The 14,622-nt window shown below is 37.8% G+C and overlaps 1 protein-coding gene and 1 non-coding gene across 4 annotated transcripts in view; one reads left to right on the forward strand and one right to left on the reverse strand.

The window, feature by feature from the left end:
* The first annotated feature begins 809 nt into the window (after positions 1 to 809).
* On the forward strand, positions 810 to 916 carry LOC137397836 (U6 spliceosomal RNA). Its single transcript, XR_010978883.1, has one exon. It is a non-coding gene; the product is annotated as a U6 spliceosomal RNA (small nuclear RNA).
* Positions 917 to 3,665: 2,749 nt separating this feature from the next.
* LOC137396183 (vasodilator-stimulated phosphoprotein-like) overlaps positions 3,666 to 14,622 on the reverse strand; it is a 50,039-nt gene continuing 39,082 nt past the window's right edge. For 2 of the 3 annotated variants that reach the window (XM_068082341.1, XM_068082338.1), the window contains exons 4-12: positions 12,448 to 12,574; positions 11,366 to 11,490; positions 11,115 to 11,273; positions 9,779 to 9,987; positions 9,183 to 9,320; positions 8,201 to 8,268; positions 6,222 to 6,338; positions 4,577 to 4,716; positions 3,666 to 4,410 (exon numbers count right to left, since the gene is read on the reverse strand). In XM_068082341.1, coding sequence (XP_067938442.1) covers positions 4,385 to 4,410; positions 4,577 to 4,716; positions 6,222 to 6,338; positions 8,201 to 8,268; positions 9,183 to 9,320; positions 9,779 to 9,987; positions 11,115 to 11,273; positions 11,366 to 11,490; positions 12,448 to 12,574 — 1,109 coding nt within the window. In that variant the 3' untranslated portion in view covers positions 3,666 to 4,384. The remainder of the gene's footprint in view (positions 4,411 to 4,576; positions 4,717 to 6,221; positions 6,339 to 8,200; positions 8,269 to 9,182; positions 9,321 to 9,778; positions 9,988 to 11,114; positions 11,274 to 11,365; positions 11,491 to 12,447; positions 12,575 to 14,622) is intronic. The other variant, XM_068082339.1, reaches the window with a different exon arrangement.

A 14,622-nucleotide genomic window follows, 5' to 3' on the forward strand; every position in this document is an offset into this window, starting at 1 on the left:
ACTTACTTTCAAAGACTAACTGACAGTGATATAGGAGACAAGATCAAACATCAGACATGCCAACATCTTTAATAAACTTGGCCATGTTAAAATCACCAAGTATTATTTTTACCACTTCCTTTTGTATCATCTTTTTCCTGAGTATCAAGATGGCAAGGTGCTGTGTGATTATAAAGAGACAATGAAAGAAAGACAGAGTCAACAACAGATACATGTAAAAGTGATAGAACAGACAATACAAAGTTCAAACAATATTCGTATAAAAATATAAATTCAGATTCAGGGGCTGATGAGGGGCATGATGATAAGATGCAGGAGTAATATGAAGAATAAAGGTTTGTTCATCAGCTTATACACTCAGCACAGCAACAATTAAAAAGTATTTTCATATCAAAGCTAGAACTGTAGCCTCTGTAACTGATCTCATTTTTAATTACTTGGAAAATACCCAGTAGTAATCGCAGTGATCGGGCGTTCATTGGGGCGTGACCTTGAGTTAAATATATCCGGGCTTGTTTCAGGCGCCCAAGCGGCGTTGAGCAATCGCAATCGATGTGCTAATCGCAATTGTTTAATATTAAGCGCACTATGACGTAAATAAATAATATATTTAAGGATTGTAGTAACTTGAACTAAGAGTATAAAATTTAGAAATTTGATGCTAAGACAGCCAATTAAAAAACATTTTGTTTTTCAAATATGTTTAGTTATTGCTAAGTAAATAAATAATTGAAAAGAATCTATATTCACACTCGGCGTTTTATGTTTAAGCTAACCGCTACTTATACACTAAATTTTCATTCGTATGTGTACTCTCTTAGGAGGTACATATACTAAAATTGGAACGATACAGAGAAGATTAGCATGGCCCCTGCGCAAGGATGACACGCAAATTCGTGAAGCGTTCCATATTTTTTATATAACAATCGGTATTTTAATTCACAACTTTTATACACAATATTAACAGTATGCCTGTTTTAATACTTTCTTACTTGTAACTTGAAAATTAAAATAGAATTAACTCTGAACTGAATAAAGCAGCTAGAATATAATAGTGAAATTGCCTTGAGGTAGTTTCAAAAGCAATTTACAATTGTTTAAACATCATCTCTAGTAAGCTCCATAGTGACAATGTATTTAGTAATGTTTTAACAGTTTTCTGCTTGACCAATATGACGTTGGAAAATTATTTTGATAATAGCCTGGTGTCTCATGGGTCCTCATAACTTCCTTACAAAAGCGAAGCAACTGGAAGAGGTTTAGTGACTTTACTAGATAAGTTCTTCTTGTTTAAATTGGAATAATAAATATCTAAAGTTGAATCCGTGTATATAACTATTTGGACCAAAAAAAGATACAAATTACACAGCAATGGATAATTCTAAGCAAATTTGTCTTCAACAATTGTAGCAGAACTCCCCAACAAAAGGCATATTCATGTCAACAATTACTTTTCCTATACTCTAGGTTTGAGTTCAACATAATTATCAACAACAGATGCCAGTTTTTCATAGATCACTGAAGTTGCATCAAAAACAGCAAATAATATTCTATTTACTTTTTCAGATTTGTGAAAAAAATGTTTCAGCCACTCGGGGCCTTATTTTGTACATCAAGGTCATTTATGAATAGAATTGTATAACTTCAATAACCAGTCAAGAAATAATTATATAAGTATATTAACTTATATCTGACATATAATTTCCTCAGAACCCCTTAAATGTTGACTTGAAAAAAATTCACGTTACAGTTATTTGGTATCAAAAGATTCACCATGTTTTACTCGGCTGAGTGTAGGTTCAAAATATGTGAAAATGTGATTACAAGCTTTTGAAAGCTCAAAAACGAAAAGTTAATCGCAGCCATCACGAAAACGGCCATAGGTTAGAATCCCTCTCAAAATGGCTCAAATGGGCCGTAGTTGAACACGATGTGTTTCTGTATAAAATCTTATGCAATGCCATTCGTTGAAATATTTTCCAAATATACTTCACGCATTCAATAAAACCATTTCTATTGTCCTTACGCGTCTATTTTATTATCATTGTAATGCTGTCACTTTGAGCACTGATATCTCAAACTGACATCTCAAAACCTAGCCTAAAAATCAGTTTGGTTTTTTAACTTTTGCTCGAGGAGATGCATATGATCCTCTGATAAACATCAGGAGCCTGTTGCCCCCCTGTGATGGTCGGAAAATGCTGCAGAATATGTTCATGCCATTTGGGGGAAATATGGGTCGCATGATCATATTATGACTAGATGATTAGACCAAACTGAAACGAAACTGCAAAGTAGCTAGCATCTAGATTTAATAAAGGCTCTGAGGTAGAACCCGAAGTGTTTGTCATAAAACTAGTGCTACGAGACGTTTCATATCGAGCCTTTTATTTGCCTTTTAATTCCCATGATAACGCCACATTCAAAACAATAACCACATCGAGTTGAATACGTCATCAAAATCAGGCAATCCTACCTACGGTCGTTTTCGTGTTAGCTGCGATTAACTGTTTGTTTTTGAGTTTTTAAGAAGTTATAATCACATTTCTACATATTTTGAACCTGCAACACAGCAGAATAAAATATGGTGAAACTTTTGATAGCTAATAACCGTAATGTAAATTTTTTTTCAAGTCAACATTCAAGGTAGTTTGATGTTTTACTATACAACAATGTGCATTGTGTAGATAACTCCCCAACTAGTGTCAGCACAGGTCTAACCCAATGCTACAGATTATGATAATAGCTTTTATAATAAATTATTAGTTTTCAACAAGATTGTGAATGGATCATTGGCATCACATATCTTTGTAAATTATGAAAACCTTAAAAATAAATATGGCAGCCAACATGTAAGTACATTATGTAAGTACATTATCTTCCTGTATATGCTAGATTATTTTCACCTTATATTAATTTTCCACTTGACAGTCTCACAGCTTATATAAGATGATAGGAATCTATTAGAGGTCTTACTAAAATATAGTTAGTATAAACACTTGACAGGGTGACTGAGTAGGAAACAGAAAGTATTTTGACTCCGGTTAACAAATCTGTAAATAACACATATATACTGTGGGCAACCATCCAGATACAATATGAAACATGTTCTTATTATGGGCAATAGTTGGTAACTATATTGCAGTGAAATAGTGACACATTGAAAACTACAAGGCATTTCTACTAACACTGCAAGAGATGCCGACTAAAGCTCTCCTTTTAGTAAGTGCTGCGATTCATGAGCCATTGCCATTCTTTTACAATCTATTTTACTATATTAAATGGGGTGTATGTTTGAAACCATAGTTGGGGTGAAGGACTGTTTCATGAGGATTCGACCTCTGACATTCAGTGTGGTAGCCAAACACAGGATCGATTCCTTGTCTCGGTCAACCACTTTCTGTTGCTTCAGAATACATGGTGCAAGGGTTACAATTCATGAGCCTTGGGTATTCTTCTGCAGTATTTTGATGTTTAATTACAGAATGCATGGTGGTTATGTACAGTAAATGAACCAGTGACAGTCCTAAACTATAAGAGCTGGTGGAAATACTGTTTGAACCTGTGTTTCATTTACCATGCACTGTTCTTATAGAATAAGCTATGACCTTCTAAATAAGAACGTTATACTATGGAGAGTTCACAGAGGCATGTGAATCATGATATCAGTTAAATGAATGAAAGTTGTAATTGAAAGAAAATGATGACATGGAGTCGGGCACAACAATCCAAATAAAGTACATCTAAGGCCATTACATAGCTCCAGAGTAACTAAAATATTAATAACAATGAGAAGAACACGAGAAGATTACTCCTAACAATTTCATACCCTAGATACCAAAAGAGCTTATGTTAAATGTCACTGATTGCACTTGCTTACGTAAAGGTCATGACCTTAGCACGAGTGCACGAATGCTAAAAGAAATAATAAATAGAAGGAGCATTGAGCTGTGTGCGTATGAGCAGTCACAACTAGCCTGGCCGAGCTATGCAATGTGCAGCCTCACTCTTCCATCATACAATAATATATACCATATAAAACATAATAGTGGTGCTCAAACGTAAAAACCTGGAGTAGCAATTTGGAATAATATATCTGTGCTCTCGCCTAGTACTGAATAAATGGTCATAAAATGCGTATTGGCTTCCATAGGCTTCGCAGAGCCGTGCCTTCCATAAACTTTTGACTTTAAGCAAATAGTCATGAATACTATATACATCGGATAACCCAGATAACACAGATTTTGCTCTATCTTGATGAACACCAGAGTTGCCTTCTCTCTTTTTATTAGCACCAGGTAGTGTCTAGGAAATAAATTCAGCGAGTGTTACTGCATGCACCTGCCACAAGTGTCAGAGTGTTTGTGTTGAGCTGTCACTGATATCAGCGTCGCATCTCATTTCGGATAGCTGCAATGACAAAAAATAAAAGCAGCATAATCCATGCCAACAAAAAGGAATTCAAGCAGCCAAAATTGTGGTTGCAAAATGCACAATTAAACTTGGAGTCATTTTCCCCTCGGCTTTATCGCTCATGAGTACACCAACACAGTTATAGTCTGGGGCTAAAACAAACCTTCAAGAATGTCCTGTTTTAGCCTTTGCATTTCCACACGCAGCTCTCCAAGGATCTCTTGCTTTACCTGTTCCATCTCGGCAGACAAGCTCGAACCATTACTTGTTGGTCCATTTACAGAGTTTGTACCAGAGTTGCTTCTAAAACACCAGAACCAGAGATCATGCATTTCTACCGATGTGCATGATCTCACTCTAAGCCAACCATGATTTAGCTAGCCGACAATACACAAACTGTTTTTTTCTGGCAACAAAATCAGAATAAATATAAAAAAGGTTCAATGCCTGAGCAATATTTGCTAGCGAAAGACAGTCATGATTATTATACCAGTACAGTGGTTAGTATTATTATTTGTATAATTATTGTTATTGTTAATACAAATCTAGCATATGAATATAGCAATGAATAATTTGCATTTCAATCAATCACCTGATGAGTTGTCTTCCCATAGATTAAACAACTACGCTATTGTTAAACTGACAAATATCTAACACAAAGGAAAACAGATGAGAAATACCAACACAAGAAGCCAGCAGGATGTATGAAATTATTACAACAATGTGAACCTTCACAATTGCCACCGACTACTCAACCAGATATGTGTATTATCATTGTATTGGGATGGGATATACTATCATTGTATTGAGATGGGAGAGACCATCAATGTATTGGGATGGGATAGACTATCACTGTATTGGGATGGGAGAGACTATCACTGTATTGGCATGGGAGAGACTATCCCTGCACTGGGTTGGGAGAGACCATCACTGTATTGGGATGGGAGAGACTATCACTGCATTGAGATGGGAGAGAACATCAGTGTATTGGGATGGGAGATACCATCAATGTACTGGGATGGGAGAGATCAACCCTGTACTGGGATGGGAGAGACCATCCATGCACTGTGATGGGAGAGACCATCCATGTACTGGGATGGGAGAGACCAACCCTGTACTGGGATGGGAGAGACCATCCATGCATTGAGATGGGAGAGACTATCACTGTATTGGGCTAGAGGGAAAGATTACAAACAGTTAAATCCCATGCAATGCTGAGCTCAGCGAAATCTTTAAGCATTCAAGCTGGTACACAGCTGACACACAGCTGGTACACAGCTGACACACAGCTGGTACACAGCTGTACATCAGCTGGTACACAGCTGTACAGTGATCAAACAAGCTAGCTTAATTAATAATATATAGCACCCACTAAAGCCCTAACTGCTCACCAAGATGACAACAACACTGATTACACATTCAACCAGCCCCTGAATGCATTGCATCAACGCTATATCCTGAAATAGCCTTAGTACCAAAGTCGACCATTAATAGATAATGTGAGAGTCAAATTACACCGGTTGGGGAACATGCTCGAGGTCAAGTTAATATCGGAGTGAAGTAGGTAGAGGTCTACAAGGTATACACACAGCAAGCATAAGCATAACCGTAAACATGTGCATCCGAACTAAAATACTTCCTTCAAATGTATCAAAAAACTTACAGCCGTATGACGCAAACCGAGAGGTGTTAGTTGGGCTTTAATTAAGTAAAAAACAAAAGGTGAAGGTTGATGAGAATAGGCTGAGAACTGGCTGCACATGTCTAAGATTAGTGTATAGCCACTAGCGCCGCTTAGCCTCAGTTACCTATTGAATAATTGATTTGAGCTATTGGCCTTCTTAGCACGGGGCAGTGTGGCTAGGCCCCCTGCTATGCTCAAACCATCTATCGAGTGTGACTGGTGGATGCCATCCAGTGCACTTCTACAATTAGTAGGTTTAGCCTGAGCTTATCGGCTACATGGTGAAGGGTGGGGCACAGATTAACCCCTTCTCAAAGTCTTCCTAAAATATGAACTTACACAAAATTTTAGTAGCTTTTATCATAAAGTTTTGATATTTTTCTATCACTTGCGATTGTTTTTGATGTTTGAGGTGATCTGACTGTCAGGACATTTCAAGGTTAAAATTGATAAAACTTTATCGCAGTTGAAACGCTAAGAAGAAAAATAAACGGCGAAATGTTACTAGTTGCGAGGCTGTCAGTCTCTCTTGTTGTTGATATCACCTAGTGCATTCGAGTCACAGCATTATGCGTCTCTACTCTGTCTGTCTCTCTTGTTGATATCACCTGGTGCATTCGAGTCGCAGCAATATGCGTCTCCACTCTGTCTGTCTCTCTTGTTGATATCACCTGGTGCATTCGAGTCGCAGCATTATGCGTCTCTACTCTGTCTGTCTCTCTTGTTGATATCACCTAGTGCATTCGAGTCGCAGCAATATGCGTCTCTACTCTGTCTGTCTCTCTTGTTGATATCACCTAGTGCATTCGAGTCGCAGCATTATGCGTCTCTACTCTGTCTGTCTCTCTTGTTGATATCACCTAGTGCATTCGAGTCGCAGCAATATGCGTCTCTACTCTGTCTCTCTTGTTGATATCACCTGGTGCATTCGAGTCGCAGCATTATGCGTCTCTACTCTGTCTGTCTCTCTTGTTGATATCACCTAGTGCATTCGAGTCGCAGCATTATCCGTCTCTACTCTGTCTGTCTCTCTTGTTGATATCACCTAGTGCATTCGAGTCGCAGCATTATGCGTCTCTACTCTGTCTGTCTCTCTTGTTGATATCACCTGGTGCATTCGAGTCGCAGCATTATGCGTCTCTACTCTGTCTGTCTCTCTTGTTGATATCACCTGGTGCATTCGAGTCGCAGCATTATGCGTCTCTACTCTGTCTGTCTCTCTTGTTGATATAACCTAGTGCATTCGAGTCGCAGCATTATGCGTCTCTACTCTGTCTGTCTCTCTTGTTGATATCACCTGGTGCATTCGAGTCGCAGCATTATGCGTCTCTACTCTGTCTGTCTCTCTCGTTGATATCACCTGGTGCATTCGAGTCGCAGCATTATGCGTCTCTACTCTGTCTGTCTCTCTTGTTGATATAACCTAGTGCATTCGAGTCGCAGCATTATGCGTCTCTACTCTGTCAGTCTCTTTGCCGCAGTGCAACTCTAGATGCCATAATAGCGCTTTCACTTGAATCGCGATCAAGTTTTGTCAAATTGAATCCTGAAACATCCTGGCAGTTAGATCACATCACGCATCAGAAAAATGCCGATACTTTCTGATAACATCTATTACAATTTTGTGTAAGTTAATTTATATTTCATTCTGGCGACAAGCTACTGAGCACACAACAAACTAATAATTTGGGCGTGCTGACACTACAAGGCAAACCATTAGCTCGCTACATTCAACTCATAAACTAAAACCAACAAAACCATGTAAACTGGACAGCCAATCATATTCACACAAAATATATGCTCTCAGCTACAACAAGCAAGGAATTAGGATGTTGAAAAAGCTAACAGTAGGATCTAGGGCTAAACTATGCGGAAGTTAAAAGGATTATCACATTCGCTGTGAATGTGATCGCATTCCTGAATAATTCAAGTAAACATCGAACTGAGTTTTCTAATTGAAAACATGCATATTGAATGATTGGAATGCATATATTCAGGAACGAGTGAAAATGTGACTAAGGAATCTTGGAGTCGTCAGCTCCGCGTGCCCAAGCACTGACCATAACTCCGCAAAAGGAATACTATTCTACAAATAATACATACTTTCTGCCAGTGGTTGGAGAGCTTGTTGAATTAGTTGATTTTGCTGGAGTTGTGGAAGGTGCTGGTGGCTGCAACAGATAATAAACTGGTTTTTATGAACGTGCTTGAGAAATCTTACCGATACTACGCTGCTATGCATTGAAATTAGGCTAAATGAACCCAGTTTTCTACCAGTGAATTCAATACAGGAAGCTGAAATCCATGAAATCCATTGTTTAACAGCTACCGCCTCTGAACTCGAGATCTTTCGTAATCGTCTACATATTCATAGTTCGAATTCAGTTACCAATTCAATATTCAGTTTAGTATTATAAAACTATTTTTGTAGACAGATTACATGTTAAGATAGCTTTTTGGGCAAAAGACTCGAGCAAATAGATAGAAGACTCTATCTTTTTACCTCATCAAGCTAACACTTACAACACATTACAACCAACATTTATGAAGAATAAAGTTGACAATAGTAAGCAACCAATTCAATTACGTCTGTCAACCTAGCGAGTCCAATTTAACAAGTTTTGTTTTGATGGATAGGATTGTGAATCTTGAAACAGTAAAGTCTGAATTCATATTCAGCGGGCAACTTCGAGCCCACTCAAAGCAGGGAAACACAGTGATGAGCAGGTGATCAATTAATTCCTATGGGTTATCATGACTGTTCCTATGGGTTATCATGACTGTTTGTGAACTAATCAAACAAAAATGTGAGAAATTATAACAAAGAAATTATTAAAAAATAAAAACTTGAATAGTTAAATTCGTTTTTTTCTTTGAGCACATAAAATATATCAGAATTAATGAGCATTTTTTTTTCTACCATCAGCACATGTTGCCAAGTCTGTAACTGAACATAGACTGAACTAAAAACCATAACTAAACAACCCGCAGGAATATCTAAGGAGCATAAGCTTTAAAATAATCCTTTAGCTTTGACACCCCCAACTCTGGTGCAGTAACTAAATCATACACAGTAGTGACTTACATCCCCGTCAGCAGCTGCTCGTCTCCTCGCGAGTCTCTTCTGCATTTCCGCCATGAGATCCATTCCACCGGCTCCTCCGCCTCCGCCTCCTCCACCATTGCTTGGTCTGTTGTTTGTTCCATTATTACTGCTCTCAGCCTGCCCAACCATATCATCGTAATAAAGTATAAAAGAAGTTCGGTGGCTGTTTATGCGTAGCTTGATGCTTGGAGGTAGTAAAATGGTCTGGATACTACAAATATCTCATGACTACATTTTGTGAGGAGTTGTGTGGGTGTAGAGCAGGTGCAGTAAAGCATTAACACTTTGCCGGATGTAGCAACCTTTATGTTACCTGAACTTTGCCCTCTCCCACGAGCAGAGCGCCATTTATGTCACTTGCGTTAAAATTGCTTAAAATCATGTTTCTTACAGACAAAGCATCAGACCAAGTCAAACACGGGACTATCATATTAGACCGATAATTCGCCGGCAGAATGGAAACTCTGAAAATAACCATGCTTGACAAAAGTTTACAGCTCTTTACAGAATGTACATATACATACATAAAAATGAGCATATGTACATACATATATATATAGAATATTCATACTCACAGGTTGTTGTTCTGTCTTCTTCAACTTTGCAGCAGCGATGGCAGCAGCAAATCCACTCACAGGAGCACTAGAAGAACTGGCTGAAGGTGGGGGTGGCGGAGGGGCCGAGGGTATGCCCCCTGCAGGCATTGGTGGAGGTGGAGGAGCTCCAGGTGCAGGTGGTGCCGGCGGAACAGGGGGCCCACTGGGTGCTGGTGGCGCAGGAGGGACTATAAAGCAATAAGTGTGATACACACAATTCTTCTCCAATGTACATACGGTAGATAATTTTTGCCATTTGAGGAACGAAGGAAAAAAATGATCTGTAACAATCTTCTTATATCAAAACAAGAATTTTTTCTAAAGATGGGAGCAAACCTTTTGTCTAATGACTTTGCAGGCCAAAGGATTCGTCCTCTCTCACTTTAATCAGACTTCAAATAGTCTCAGCTTAACCATACATAAAACAAAACTCTATCACTGTTTCCATTGCACTCCATGTTTCCATTGGAGTTGTGCACACATTGTACTAAAGTGTGACAGGCGTTTCAATGGACACTGGTATGCTGCAGATTAATATGGGTGCTTTGTTAAAAAACATATGGAATAGTGCTTTCCACCTGATACGATGACACTACACGATATGCCTCGTTTTTTTGAAATTTTGGTTCACATAGGATTACAAAATTTGATTATGAAGTTGATTGGACGATTAGTCCTTGAGATATCGCTGAATTACCGAGGGCAGTTCTAACCGACCAAGAAATAAAAAAATTGCTGCAACCAGAACATCAGTTTCTAATATTTCTGATCAAAATACTTAGTAGTGCAAGCTCAACAATAGACGAAGCTAGAAAGCTTCTTCTCCTCAGCATCAAAAGCTATACACTAAATCTATTAGTTTTTCTATTGATAACAAATATAGACACTCTATCAGACTCGGTGTACTGCAATCATTATGTTTCTTCAATTACCTCTAAAACATTCCTTCTTTGAAAGAGTGTGAAAAACTATTCACTCTATTTGTTTCTGTTTTTCATAGAGTTCCACAGGCTTGAAGCTTCAAATTGGAATTCAGTTTAAAAGGAATTATGTTATTCTAAGCCCTTTAACATTCGATAGAATGTAGTTAATATGGTCTAGGATGGGACGCCTTGTTTGTGTATACAAAACTGGGTATCAAAGTCTTAAAGAGATCTGAGGCTATGCCTAACTTAGGCAATGTATTCTCAACATCTGTTTTGTCTCTCATAACCCTGAACTAAGGCCAGAGCTATGATACATGACTACTATGACTACCACCCAATAACAATATCTGTGATGCCGTAACATGCAGACACCGATGATATAAACAAACCAGAAGCTGAAGGAGGTCCAGAACTCGGAGGAGGTGGCACACCAGCGGGTGGCGGTGGAGGAGCGGCGGGTGCAGGAGGGGCGGGAGGAGGCTGCGGAGGACCAGCAGCGGGTCTAGTCTGCTCTGTCAGCGAGGTTCTTGTGAGCTGCTGTTGGGGCACTACAGGTAGAAAACAGGCAGCGATGTGAAGCTGAATAGTAAAACAGAACTGCGAAAAGTGATGAGGCAGACAGCCGAGGGTAAGCCTGTACCTGGATTCGTATGTTGAGGGCCATTCCACGAGCTCTGTTGTTGCGTTGGCTGGTGTTGTGACTGGTGCTGCTGGTACTGAGCTTGCTGAAACTGGTTAGTTGGCTGCTGATACTGAGACTGCTGCCTAAAAGGACCAGACGTTCAATGTGAGAGACGAGTAATCTAGATTTGAAACTCTGCTTGTCTCAGTTTCATAAGTATAATACGAGAGTTATAGCGATAATAACTTATTCCGAAGAGTGCCAAAAATAAATTTAGATTTGCTTCTGCTGCCCGCTCATCAAATAAGGATATGCTGCCGATTACCTTTTCTCACTGCTGCCTACAACATATTTCACATAAGCGAGTAGAGTAAAAGGATAAGGTTGCTTTTTGTTTGCAGAGCAGCCAAAACAGGTGATTTAATCTTCAATTTTCAACTACTGGGTTACATAAAAACACTATTGAAAACTTGCAGCAAACTTTTCATATATTGAATCCGCGATATGCTATGGCTTGTGTTGCCTGACAGCGACACAAAATAAACCTTAATCCTTTGGAAAAAATCTGAGCAAATTCAGTTCAATGACAGCTTCAGTTATAAATAAATCAAGAGCAAGATTTGTGTAGCTGATCAAAATCAGTACAAAATATATTCTACAAAAACAATGGCTATGAACAGTACCATAATAAAACAGCCAATAAAATAAAGACTTTTTATCTACGTAGCTTTAATAAAAATAATCAATCTTCGTCATTAACACGAGCTATTAATTGCACGCAGTCCAAATGATAGAGGATTATTAAATAGGAACAATTACTACATATAGCAATTATTAAATGGCAACTTGGTGCAACAGACTACGGTACTCAGAATATGGTGATAAACTGAGATCCTTTTGTTTACCATTCATCATAAGAACACAACTTCTGATATTTTGTTCACCTGGCATATTAAGAACACAACTCCTACTAAACTGTTTACCAACCACCATGAGAACACAACTCCAGCTGCGCTGATTACATGTGATTATATGAACACAGCTTTTACCATATCGTGTACCAGTCGTCATGAGAACACAACTCCTGCTATACTGGTTACCTGTCATCATATCTGGGTTCCTCCTTGGTCTGTGCCTGTGAATAGAGTGGTTGGCTGTGGGATGGCTGTGGAGGCTGTTGTGGCGGAGGTATAGAGGTCGGGTGTCTTGGTTGGCCCATATTCGATGCTAAAAGGTATTAACAGAGTCTAATCAGACGAGGAGTTTTGAATTGTTTTATCACGGATTTAAATAGTTCACGGTAGATTTTTTTTAAATAGATTTCCTCATTTCCATGTTGTACAATATTTATTTACAGACAAACCTTTCAAGAGATTGCTTAAAAATGTCAAATATGAGCAAACATTCTTACAAGAATACTGTAATCCATCTATAATTCATCCATGGCCCATAAGCCTATAATAACTCCTTATTATATATGCCGGGTAACAACACCTAGCATTAAAATAATTGCATTTTACAAAAGTATAGAAATAGATGTTGAAAAATGAACTTATTTGTAAAACTAAATAATACAGCAAAATTCAATATAAAGAAGTCCGTATTATTACTTCAACTTAAAGACACAAGTGAGTGAAAATACTCGTGGATGGATAGGTTTAGAGGTAGAGACGGTAATACAAAGTAAACATTAAAATTTCCTATAACATGTCAGGTCTGACCAAACTTCTTTTGTATATTGTTATTGTTCATACATTTTGTTCAAGAAGTTGAGCGTAGTATTTAGAAATTGTGCTTGATATAGCTAATAAGCAGTAGCTCCATTCTACATTCCATTTTGAAAAACTTGTATTGTTGAGGGGACCATAAGTAGAGACTTGACTGTAAGATAATTGTATTCACAGTGTATTTTATGAATTGTGGACGGCAGCCAAACACACAAAGTAACACACATTGGATATTTATAGCATCTTATCTTCAAGAAACGGGTATATGACTTAGCACGAATAAGTGTTCATAACATATAGTTAAATATTACTAGGGAGTTACTTGCCTACAACGATGAACAGACAACTCCATTTTGGTAAGATTTTAGTTGAATTCTAACAACATCACCATGTCAAAGGTTTAAAATTTTTCAATATCAAATATCAAAATGAAGAGCCTTACGTATGGATAACTTTTTATTGACAACAATTAGTAATAAACAACAAAATTATGTTTGTCATTACACGCCAAAAACAAAAGAAGACGGCAATCAGGAATTATCTGAGCTTCACTAAGTGGTTCAGATTAAATGAAACTAGCAAGCCCGCAAACTAACAACCAGCACAGGTTCTAGTACCATTACACATAAGATAGATCTACCATAACGAACCAACTTACACTGACTCTACCTGAATCTACCAGACAGTTGATTTCCCTAGCATAGCTTGATTACAAAAAGACAACTAGCTACCTTATCAACCAATAGGCTGATTATTATGAGGAACTTTAAAATCTTAGGGATACTTACCTAAGGATACTTACCTAGGGATACTTAACTATGTGCTGGCAGAGTCACAGCTTATGCTACATTTTCACTGGAATTTTGCATCTCATGGTTTAAAGATGAAATTACGCAAACTTTAGTAGATGCTATCAGAAAGTATAGATATTGTTTTATCATTTGCGATTGTTTTTGGTATTTGAGGTGATTTGATTGCCAAGATGTTTCAAAATTAAAATCGATAAAACTTGATCGCCGTTGACACGCTCAGATCAAGCAAAAATGTGCTTATAATACCTATAGGACAAAAACAGAGAGTAACAGAAATAGAGATGCATACAGCTTCAACACGTTAGAAGATATCAACTATCGCAATGATAGCAACTAGTGACGTCATTTTGCATGTATTTTCCTTCTGAGTGTTTTTACTCTGATCAAGTTTTATCAATTTCAATATTGAAATATGCTGGCAGTCAGATCATCTCAAACATCAAAAACATTTGCAAATGACGCAAATATCAATACTTTTTGATAAGTCTATTATAATTGTGTGCAAGTTCATCTTTGAATCATGAGATTCAAAGCTTCATAATATTTGTTTGGTTGAAGGTGATATGTGAGGGTTTCAAGAAATAAAACCCTCACATATCAAGTTTAATTTAGACATTGTTTGACCGAACACCAATTTTTAGAATGGTGTGCTACATCCTAGAATGGACTATCGAGTTGTTTATGAACGACTCAACTTATCTTAAGTTTCTACTCGACTTTCAAAAGATAGTTGAGA

This window comes from Watersipora subatra, chromosome 5 (assembly GCF_963576615.1).
Source record: "Watersipora subatra chromosome 5, tzWatSuba1.1, whole genome shotgun sequence".
NCBI classification, from domain to species: domain Eukaryota; kingdom Metazoa; phylum Bryozoa; class Gymnolaemata; order Cheilostomatida; family Watersiporidae; genus Watersipora; species Watersipora subatra.